Source organism: Atractosteus spatula, chromosome 11, assembly GCF_055471065.1.
Source record: "Atractosteus spatula isolate fAtrSpa1 chromosome 11, fAtrSpa1.hap1, whole genome shotgun sequence".
NCBI classification, from domain to species: Eukaryota; Metazoa; Chordata; class Actinopteri; order Semionotiformes; family Lepisosteidae; genus Atractosteus; species Atractosteus spatula.
Window position 1 is genome coordinate 40,105,877 of NC_142716.1, and position 10,847 is coordinate 40,116,723.

Here is a 10,847-nt window from a genome sequence, read left to right on the forward strand (position 1 = left end):
GTACTTACGCTGCAAGTTCTTGTTCTCCCGTTTAAGGGTCTCAAGATGATCCAGAGCCTCTTCATAGGAGTTCTTCATCTTGAAGAGCTCAGTGCTTAGAGAGCGAGCCTCTTTCTGTGCAGCTTCCAGCTCAGCCTGGCCTTCCTCAAACTTCTGCTTCCATTCTGCCAGAACCTGAAAAAAAGAATTGCGGAAATATGAACTACAGTAGTATATCAGACACTTACTCATGAGGATTGAGGTGTCTTATTTTAAACTAATTGAACTGTTTTTTGCATTTCTATGTGAATTGCTTCTTCACCTTGTCAAAGTTCCTCTGCTTCTTGTCAAGGTTAGCAGCCTGGGCATTTGCTCTCTCCACATCAATCATGAGGTCCTCCACTTCACCCTGAAGTCTCTGCTTGGTCTTTTCCAGAGAGGCACACTTGGAGTTCACAGCCTCAATTTGTTCCTCAGCATCTTGGAGGCGCTGGGCAAGCTTTTTCCTGAGAAAAGTGCAGATTGTTTGAATTGATTCAATCATTTAAGAAAAACTTTCAATTTAACAGTAGAAATAATGTAGTTACTTGGCCTCCTCAAGCTCCTCAGTGCGCTGGATGGCATCAGTCTCGTATTTAGTCCTCCACTGAGCCACTTCACTGTTGGCCTTGGACATTGAGCGCTGCAGCTCTGCCTTGGCCTCCTGCTCCTCCTCATATTGCTCCCGGAGCAGGTCACAGTCATGGCGGGCGGACTGGAGACCATGAGCCAGGGCGTTCTTGGCCTAAAAAGGGAATATATTGGCTAAAAATATACTTCCAAAAGAAAGGGATTACTATCATCTACTTTAATTTCACTGTATTTACATCTGTGTATTTTTTTCAGCTACATACTGTACCTACTTGATTCAGATGATGATTATAATTAAACTTGGAGAATCTGATACTGTTTTTCCTCATCACATTTTTTGGATTCATAATTAATTCTTCATTCTAATATACAAATCATTGTCCTATTATAGAAAAAAACTGTCTTTGTTTCCAGACTTTTAATCCAGAGCTGCTCCATACTCTAGTTTGTAGCTACAGTATGCTTGTTCATATTTTGAATCCTTTAACTTCCATCGCATTATTTCTGTCTTTACATTTGCTGATTTTTAAACCGTTTCATTGGAAAATATAATAAATGCTCTGTTACATTTTGTGTATTGTTGCAGTTTTTCAGCATCTGTTCTACATAGGGCTTTGTTCTTACATTTTTCTTACCATTTTCTTTACCACACTTGCCTGTGCTCATCTTGCTGTGCCAGGCTGTCCAACAGTTTGCTACAGGTATGTGCTCATGCAGCTGCTTGACTGCTTGCCCATGTTATCTCCCTGCTCTTCATATAAAAGTGTGGTTGCATTACTACCTATAGCAGCAACACATTACATCAACTATTTCAAGCTGGAGCAAACAATGTATTTTTCTTATATCTGGAGTAGGACTAGTGTGATACCTTTCTAAAATAGAAATTAACAGGAGCAAAGAATCTCACAGTAGAGTATGATTCACATACTGTATATTATAAACACAACTTACTTTCACTTCCTCCTCCAGCTGCCTCTTCAGCTCCTCAGTTTGCTGAGTGAAGGCCTGTTTGCCTCTTGTGAGCTGGGAAACCAGAGCTTCTTTCTCTTCTAGCTGACGAGCAAGTTCACCTTAGGGAACAAAACAATAGAAAAAGGCACATTCATTGTTCTGTTTATGAAAATAGCAAAAATTAGTAACACTAATTAATATTTTACCATTTTCTGTCTGAAGCCTTGCTTTTTGTGCGCTAATGTCATTGACCTGGCGGATGTTTTCATCACTCTTAGTCTTCAGTTCACTGAGTTGGTCCTCCAGGGTACGGCACATCTTCTCCAGATTAGCCTGTCATTTAGATAATAACATCTTACAGTATACTGTAGTAAAAACAAAAATGTATGTAATATGATTACATCAATAAGGGTCAGATTTGATTTTACCTTTGACTTGGAAACTGCTTCCATGTTGCTGGAGAGGTCATCAATTTCCATTTTGTACTCGCTCTTCTCCTTCTCCAGCTTCTGTTTGACTCGCTGCAGGTTGTCAATCTGCTCCCCTAATTCTGCCACACTGTCAGCCTGCTTCTTGCGGAGAGCTGCCGCTGTGGCTTCATGCTGCAGAGTGGCCTCTTCAAGGTCACGGCGGAGCTTCTGGAACTCAGCTTCACGTTTCTTGTTCATCTCAATCTGGGCAGAAGTTGCTCCTCCAGCTTCTTCAAGTCTTTCACTGATCTCCTCAAGTTCCCTGGAGAGGTCAGCCCTCTGCTTCTCAACCTTGGCCCGAGCAGCACGTTCAGCCTCAATTTCCTCTTCAAGCTCTTCAATACGAGCCTAGATGATTGTAGAAATGATTTGTAGAAAATGAAAGTATATAATATGTAGGCGATTATAGAAAATAATAGAAATACAGTTAACCCAAAATAAGTGTTAGGTTTGTCCCTGAAATACCTGTAGCTCCTTAATCTTCTTCTGAAGCTGGGCCCCCAGTGCTTGTTCATCTTCAATCTTGCTGAGGAACTGGCTTATTTCAAACTCCTTCCTGTGAAGGAGAAAAAATATTCACATTATTATATTAATTGTTACAGCATTTTCAAATGACATATATATTTATATATTTCAAACAATCTTACTTCTTGATCTTCTCCTCTGACTGTTGCTTGTCATTTTCCAGATCCATGACAGATTCTTGAGAGAGTTTCAGATCACCTTCCAGCTTCCTCTTGGCTCTCTCCAGGTCCATTCGGAGTTTCTTTTCTTGCTCCAGTGAACCTTCAAGCTAGAATATTTGACACATTATTATGTTTAGTTCAGGCTGTCTGAAAATACAAGAAGTGTGTGTTTGGATGTGTCACTTACATCATCCACTTGCTGTTCAAGCTTTGTCTTGGCTTTAGTCAGAGTGTTGACTTTGTCCTCCTCTGCCTGCAGATCATCAAGGGTCTGTTGATGAGCCTCTTGGAGGGCTTTCTTCTCCTTGGTTAGCTTGGCAATGCTCTCATCCTGAGCGGCCATCTCTTCAGTCAGGTTTTTAACCTGGAAGTAGTCAATAAATCTTCAAGCATATCATTATACTGGCTTTTTAATGACTAGTTAGTTATTTTGGACATTTTAGAAGCAAACCTTATTTTCTGTGGCGTGTTTCTCCTTCTCCACTTTGGCCAAGGTAAGCTCTAAGTCATCAATGTCTTTCTTCAGCTCAGAGCACTCATCCTCCAGTTTCCTCTTCTTGGCTGTCAGCTCAGCATTACTTTCCTCTTCATCCTCCAGTCTCTCTGTTATCTCTTTCACTTTGGCCTCAAGCTGGATTTTGTTTTTGATCAGCCCCTCACACCTTTCTTCAGCATCTGAGAGACTCTCCATTTCCTGTTGATAAATAATTGATTTTAGTTACTAAATCTAAAATTACATTTCAGATGTAACATTCAGATGTACATTTGTACATTTAGATACAAAGATCATGTTTTCAGCAATGCTGCAGCTGTATGTTATAATTTAATATTGCAGAATAGACAGGTAGTGCTTACAGACTGCACTTGTAACTGCAGGTCATTCTTCTCCTGCAGCAGAGAAACCATTTTCTCCTCAAGCTCCTTTTTCTTGGCTTCTGCCTTTGCCAGATCTTCCTTGCACTTGATAAACTCTTCCTTCATGTTGGCCATCTCCTTCTCAGCCTCTGCACTCTTCAGGAGAGGCTTGATCTTGAAGTACAGCTTCATCCATGGCCAGTGTTTCACATTCATGAATGAGCGGATGTTGTATTGGATGCTGTAAATCGACTCTCTATATGAAAAAAATGAATATTTGTTGTGTATTGTGATACAATACAGAATATACCAAGAAGTCAGATGAATGTCAACTGTTTTGGCAGATTGGTAGTATAAACTAATAATTTTGACTGTTTCTATTGCCTTTTTCTTTGAATGTATGTCAGATTTGGCTTTTTCAGTTGAAATTAAAACACCTCCTGTGGTTAAATAATCATTTAACACCTGCAAGAAATATGTTTGATAAATTAACTCATCACTTACACACCACCTTTAATGTTTATATCAGAAGATTTTTTCTGTTCATAGGTTATTTTCTGAGTAGTTACGTTAATTGAAGTTAAAAGCTTGTTAAACTTAATTTGCCATTAAGTGGCACTTTTAAGAATTCTTTCATCTATTGTCAGAAAACTGTTCCTTACAAGGGCTGCTGCTCTTGAAGGCTGTCCAGGATGGAAAACTGTTCTAATGTTTCTCAGCCCAAGTTTCTTACCTTCTCTCCATCATCTTTTTGAACTCCACTCTCATGACAAAGCCACGGCACAAAGCCTGAGTAATGGTGATGAGGGCAGCCAGTTTCTCATCTCTCATCTCCTCCAGGGTACCCAGCAAGCCAGCTTTGAAGAATACCTGAAATTGAGGGGAAAGATTTAAGCATTTTGTAATCTATAAAATATGCTGTAAATACAGTATACATTTTATTAGGATATTTCTCAAGCCCTGCATGATTTGTTGGAACTCCCTAATTATTATAGGCAAGATTTGTGTTGGTAGGGTAGAAGTCTTACTGACATTCTTTAATGATTTTTAGTTCTCTTTACATATGGCAAGAGTAATTGTAACACTACAATTTGTAGGAGCCCAAATCTGAAAAGGCAACAGTGATAAACACAAACAGTACTTGTAACTGCAGGTAGATTTCAATAGAAATTTTAACTTGATATCAGAAGGTAAATGACTTTTATTCAATACCTGTAAGAGACTTGTTTGAGAACTTTTATCTCAATGAAATATATACACAGTATTTTTAATTATATATTTCTGTACATGATGTGAGTCACTCATAAATCACAAGCCCTGCATGAATTGTTGGAGCCCCCTAACTGTTATAGCCCAGGTGTGTGTTGGTGTCAGTCTTATTGACTTTAAATTTTCTCATTTTTATTTCTTTAGACTTTATACATCTATGTATTCAAGCATAAACATGTAGCAAATGTGGGCTATGTGACAGAGTGAAAACAGTCAAGTAGTGTTCTTACCATATGTACTGTATATAACAAATGTACAATTGTAACATTTTTGCTTCGTATTAAAATACTTGTCAACTTTGACAAAACATTTCAGGCTTATTTTCAGGTTTATTATGCACATTAGTGTTATTTCCTTTCATTATTTATACTGCTGACGTCCTACCTTGGTGTGCCCAAATTTATACTGAGTGTGGTCAACATCAATTGATCCCAAGAGCTTCTCTGAAGCTTTCTTGCTGTCAATGAACTGACCCTCTGGGATGGCGCTGGCATTCAGAACTTTGTATCTTTCAGAAACGTAGAAAAAATAGTAGTGTTGAAATTCTTCTTCCTTCCTAGGCATTTGTGTATCCATTAATCTCTAAGAATTAAATGTAAACATTTCTAGGTTAATTATGCTTTAATTTTTAAGGTACCTTTGCTTGAAGTCTCCATACAGGATTCTACTTGGGAATCCCTTCCTGCAAATTCTGATACCTTCCAGCACACCGTTACACCTCAGCTGGTGGATAACAAGGAAGTTCTCCATAAGACCTAAAGAAAGAATGAGATATAGTTGTTTTTAAAACAGATGCAACATCTTTTGAAAAAAGAAAATACCACCATATTTGGATGTAAATTACAAAAGATCTAAACATTCTGTGCTCATTACCTGGAGTCTTTGATTCATTGGGAATAAGGCAGCGCACAAAGTGAGGATGGGTGCTCCTCAAGTTGGACATCAGCTTGCCCAAGTTCTCCTGTGGAGTTTAAAGTGATTGATTATATATTATAGCATTTACTGTGTATAAAGAGCTTCTGAAGGAGAAATAAAGATGTTTTAATCTCTCTGCTGATAATTTAATCTTAATTTAATGTTTATGTAAATAAAAACATGCATTCCCTAGAGGATATTAAATGTAGTTATTTTTTAAAGAAGAGAAAGCTTTCAAAAAGTCAATTTTTAAAGTTGAAACCTAATTCGATGTTATTTGATTCAATTTTTTTTTACTGGAACAATTATAACCTACCCTGAAGAGAGCAGACACAGTCTGGAAAGAACCACCCTTCTTCTTGCCTCCCTTCTTTCCACCACCAGAATCTGTAAAAATAATAGAAAAGAAAAATGTTCAGGCTCCAAAAATAAATTAATTTTTAAGGAACCAAAACTACAAAATCAGTACAGTATTTAGTAAAAATAATAAAAACTAATACTCAACCGTCACCAGAGGAAAAGCTGGCATACAGCAAGGCCAGCAGTTTCATGGAGGATTTCTGGTACAGCTGCACAACAGACTCATTCAGGGGGTCCTTGTTCTTGTCCAGCCAGCCATTGATGTTGTAGTCCACTGTGCCTGCGTAGTGCACCAAGGAGAAGTGGGCCTCAGCCTTGCCTTTGGCAGGCTTGGGCTTCTGGAAGCAGTTGCACTTGCCCAGATGCTGGTCGTAGAGCTTGTTCTTGAAGGTTGTGTCTGAGGCCTTGGGGAACATGCACTCCTCTTCAAGGATGGAGAAGATTCCCATTGGCTGTTCAGGCAAATTATTTCAGATGATATGGATAACAAAACTCAGTCCATATGATCAAATATGGATAATATAGATTGCAAAAATCAGTATGATCTGAATGAATTGGATCAATAATCATACAAACCTTCTCAATGAGCTCAATGCAGGCAGCCAAGTCCATACCGAAGTCAATGAACTCCCAGTCAATTCCCTCTTTCTTGTACTCTTCTTGTTCCAATACGAACATGTGGTGATTGAAGAACTGTTGCAGCTTCTCATTGGTGAAGTTGATGCACAGCTGTTCCAAGCTGTTAAACTGTAGGAAAGGGAAATACAAAGTGTGTAAAATATAGTATTACAAGTATTACAATAGGAATAGTGTATTTATCTTCATTTATTTCAAATGTATTTCTTCCATATAGAAACAGTATAAAGGAGAGCAACCAGACAGATTTCTGGTCTAAAAATAATATCTTACTATGTTACATTAAGAAAGCTGGATTGTGAATGCCTGGAACAGAAAGGGTTATGTACAACATTTTATTCAGTTTAATATAGATTTAAAATCATGAAAGCCACTAGGCATGTCAGTTGTTCTATAAGAGCAGTGTCTTAATGATCAACAATGACAAAATAATCCCAGGATGCAAAGGGAAAATAAATTTGCAGTATAGCTCAAATAAGAAAATAAGAGACACTGAGAGTACTGGGGTCTTGCATGCATAAACACATACTGTATTATACACTATACTGAAATCATTACTTACATCAAAGATTTCAAACCCTGCAATATCCAGGACACCAATGAAGAACTGTCTCGCCTGCTTAGTGTCCAACATCTGGTTAATGCGGACAACCATCCACAAGAACATCTTCTCATAGATAGACTTAGCCAGGGCACCAACTGAATTGTTGACCTAATAAAGGATTCACAAATCAACACATTATCTTATTAGATAAAGAACAACTTTCATTTCTTGAAAATCAATCTGACAATGTGTTTAGAAGTAAACATCATACCTGCTGAACAGTCTGTCCCTTAGTCACAAACTCATTTCCCACTTTCACTCTGGGGTAGCACAGGGCTTTGAGCAGGTCTGCCGAGTTCAAGCCCATAAGATAAGCAACTTTGTCAGCCACTGAAAACCAAAAAATGCATTCATTATAGTCACAGCATATAAAAAAATAGTTCTACTCAAATCACAGACTTCTGTTATCCATTATTATTCTGTTATCTCTATTTTACAGCAGTACATGCCTCGTTGTAGAATACACAATGAATTGTATAGCGTGGAGACTATGTAAAATGACCAGGGTGTTACACTCAATCCACGTGACCAGGCAACAGAGGGGACACAAAAAACCTGGACTGACTATGTACTGGCTGCTGCTTAAGATGACATGACATAATGAGAGTTGTACCCAAGAGATTACTATTGTTTTAATATAATACAAAAATAGGAGATCATAAAAAATCTAAGACTTTTTGACTATACAGTACTTCTGACTAATTAATTAAGGATTCAATTATTAAATGAGCATATTTATTCATTTCTTTTATAGTATAATTTAATTTTGTCTGACTGGAGCTTTAAGAATGGAGGGGGTAGAATAAGTATACATTTTACCCTCAGTGCCATCAGGCTCGGCCTGCTCCTCTCGTTGCTTCTGCTTGAACTTCATGTTGCCATGGTGCATTACAGCTCCTGTCAGCTTGTAGATGCCAACTTTCTCCTCAGGACTGAACCCCAGGACATCAATGGCAGTCTGTATGTTTAAGTGTAAATATTTTCCATTTCGAAATAGAAATAAATGCTACTGTACATCCAGAATCTTATTGTTCATATACTGTACTTTGAACTTACATCTGTGGCAACCAGCTCCTCCTTGTCATCAATGCTGGCCACAGTGATCTGACCCATGCTGATCATGGGGAAGTCATAGGGGTTGGTGGTGATAAGGAGCATTTCTGTAAGAGAAAAAAGAAACAAGAACATAGTCTAAATACAGTGCACTAACTAATGTTATATTGAAGTGATCACTGGAAAAGTATTACAATTGTCAGTTTTCACCCACCTATGAGCTCTGGTTTGTGGTTGGTCATTATCTGGTAAAAGATGTGGTAGCTCCTTTCATCTGACAACTGGAATGTTACTCTGGACTTCTCCAGCAAATCTGTGAAATAATAGAAGTAAAAATATATATTTTAAAATTCTGAAGAGATATGGGAATAAGATAAATGTTTGTGAACTGCTGAGAATTAAAATAACTCACAAGTCTCTATGTCAGCAGAGGCCAGTTTTCCTGTAGTTCCAAAATGAATTCTGATGAATTTACCCTATTGATTATGCAAATAACACATATTAGAAAAGTACAGTAAAATATTTGACAAATGAACTGGTACTGTGTGAGACTAATAGAAGACTAACTCACAAAGCGAGAGGAGTTGTCATTCCTCACTGTCTTGGCATTTCCAAAAGCCTCCAGCAGAGGGTTGGCTGAAATGATTTGATCCTCCAGAGTTCCCTGCAAAGTACATGGGATCATCACTCAGTGTGTTACAGCAAAGATCTCTTCAGCTGTTCATGATCCATTAGCAGTGCTGTCTAACCTGCATTTTGCCAGGGGTTTGGTCTTTCTTCTTTTCCCCAATTGCTGCGATTGTGGCAAAGTACTGGATGACACGTTTCGTGTTCACAGTCTTTCCAGCACCAGATTCTCCACTGAGGATAAATAGAGGTTTATTTTAAATAGAAGTAATGGAAAAGTAATGCCATATTTTTAAAAATATTATAGAAATACTTACGTGATGAGGATGGACTGGTTTTCCCTATCTAGAAAGAAAATATTTTCATTGATTAATTGGATCATAAAGTTTGAATAAAGTGTTTTAACAAGTACTGTAAATCTATATAGATAACTGTAAGACATAGGTATTTATGTACCAGTGAGCATGTTCTGATAGGCGTTATCAGAGACAGAGAAGATGTGTGGCGGAGCCTCCATGCGCTTTTTTCCTCTGTAGGCTGCCACCACTTCAGGGTTGTACACTGGGAGCCACTTGTAGGGGTTCACAGTCACACAGAACAGCCCAGAGTAGGTCTGGAAGAATAATATTGAATAATAATATTTATATATCTTAATGATTTTTTTTAGTCAATAGAAATTGAATTGGTTTGTCTTGGCTTCAGTGAAACACTTACATAAATCATCCATGCTGCGTAACGCTCTTTGAGGTTATACAGCACAGAGGCTTCATTGAGGTGAGTCATCATGGCCATGTCCTCCATTTTATCGAACTTGGGAGGATTCATTGGGAAGACTTCATCATCCTTAACTGTTAAAGTCTGAAAAATCAGAATTTTATTCATAATTAATGCAGTAGATGAAGTAAAAACCTTGAAATTTCCTTTGCTCTTAGTAAATGCTACCTACCTGCCCACCCTCAGTTTTGACGGTGGCTTTGCCCCCTTCCTTACTCTGAAGGACGCCTTTGACGTACAGCTCCTTGGGTTCAGACACAAAAACTGCGGTTTTGGCATCAAAGGGTCTGTTTTGTGCCTCAATTCTCTCCTTCTCTGGCTTCCGGAGGTATATGGCGGCTGGGCCAAATACAGCCATCTCCGCGTCGGAACTCATGGTGGCGGCTTACTGTGGTACAAAACAAGAAGGTGCAGGAATTAAGTTTTTAGATTCCTTTTAGGAGCTGTAAGATTCATAGGATAGCTTCTGATTGACCTCATTTTGAAGCTCACCTCTGAGCTGTTGTCATTTTTAAACAAAATAGTTTCCGTTTCTTTACCAGTGTTCATTTTTTCATTTTTCCCTTTTGAAAGAGCTGACTGACGTTACTACTCAAGAAATGTGAAGTTTTTGAATATATTACTTTTGTTCCTGATTATTTGCTATAAAGTTAATACAATCAGCAGACATAAATTGCAGTGTACATAAAATGTTTTATACTTCTAAAATTAAAGTAAAAAGGAGATTAAACATCATTTTTGATTATCATCAAATGTTGTATATGACCAGTTTGTTCTGAATATACTGTATGCTCAAGAGCCACATTCACCATCACTGCTGCTGCAGAACAACAATCAAAACATCAGTATGAATCTTGGTCTTCCTTCAATTTGCTGAGGTAGTTCTGGAGTGAACATCTGGAGGAGCACGTACTGTACTGAGAGTCTAAGCAAGAGCACTTTGTAAAGTTTTGCTAACATAGGTAAGTAAAACTTTACATGTGGCCCTTCACAATAATGCATTCATTTCTTTTTAGAAAGCACTCAAATTTAGCCTGA

General features: G+C 38.0%; 1 protein-coding gene across 1 annotated transcript in view; it reads right to left on the reverse strand.

Annotated features, from left to right (window-relative positions):
• LOC148824047 (myosin heavy chain, fast skeletal muscle-like) overlaps positions 1 to 10,197 on the reverse strand; it is a 35,264-nt gene extending 25,067 nt beyond the window's left edge. The window contains exons 1-30 of the mRNA XM_088928169.1: positions 9,982 to 10,197; positions 9,750 to 9,893; positions 9,492 to 9,648; positions 9,353 to 9,380; positions 9,158 to 9,269; positions 8,980 to 9,072; positions 8,821 to 8,884; positions 8,623 to 8,721; positions 8,412 to 8,515; positions 8,175 to 8,313; positions 7,567 to 7,685; positions 7,314 to 7,463; positions 6,692 to 6,862; positions 6,261 to 6,567; positions 6,072 to 6,142; positions 5,714 to 5,801; positions 5,478 to 5,595; positions 5,225 to 5,348; positions 4,305 to 4,441; positions 3,572 to 3,827; positions 3,168 to 3,410; positions 2,904 to 3,080; positions 2,678 to 2,823; positions 2,496 to 2,586; positions 1,989 to 2,378; positions 1,767 to 1,893; positions 1,561 to 1,679; positions 567 to 763; positions 302 to 485; positions 9 to 174 (exon numbers count right to left, since the gene is read on the reverse strand). Coding sequence (XP_088784295.1) covers positions 9 to 174; positions 302 to 485; positions 567 to 763; positions 1,561 to 1,679; positions 1,767 to 1,893; positions 1,989 to 2,378; positions 2,496 to 2,586; positions 2,678 to 2,823; positions 2,904 to 3,080; positions 3,168 to 3,410; positions 3,572 to 3,827; positions 4,305 to 4,441; positions 5,225 to 5,348; positions 5,478 to 5,595; positions 5,714 to 5,801; positions 6,072 to 6,142; positions 6,261 to 6,567; positions 6,692 to 6,862; positions 7,314 to 7,463; positions 7,567 to 7,685; positions 8,175 to 8,313; positions 8,412 to 8,515; positions 8,623 to 8,721; positions 8,821 to 8,884; positions 8,980 to 9,072; positions 9,158 to 9,269; positions 9,353 to 9,380; positions 9,492 to 9,648; positions 9,750 to 9,893; positions 9,982 to 10,185 — 4,525 coding nt within the window. The 5' untranslated portion in view covers positions 10,186 to 10,197. The remainder of the gene's footprint in view (positions 1 to 8; positions 175 to 301; positions 486 to 566; positions 764 to 1,560; positions 1,680 to 1,766; positions 1,894 to 1,988; positions 2,379 to 2,495; positions 2,587 to 2,677; positions 2,824 to 2,903; positions 3,081 to 3,167; positions 3,411 to 3,571; positions 3,828 to 4,304; positions 4,442 to 5,224; positions 5,349 to 5,477; positions 5,596 to 5,713; positions 5,802 to 6,071; positions 6,143 to 6,260; positions 6,568 to 6,691; positions 6,863 to 7,313; positions 7,464 to 7,566; positions 7,686 to 8,174; positions 8,314 to 8,411; positions 8,516 to 8,622; positions 8,722 to 8,820; positions 8,885 to 8,979; positions 9,073 to 9,157; positions 9,270 to 9,352; positions 9,381 to 9,491; positions 9,649 to 9,749; positions 9,894 to 9,981) is intronic.
• Between the last annotated feature and the right edge of the window lie 650 nt (positions 10,198 to 10,847).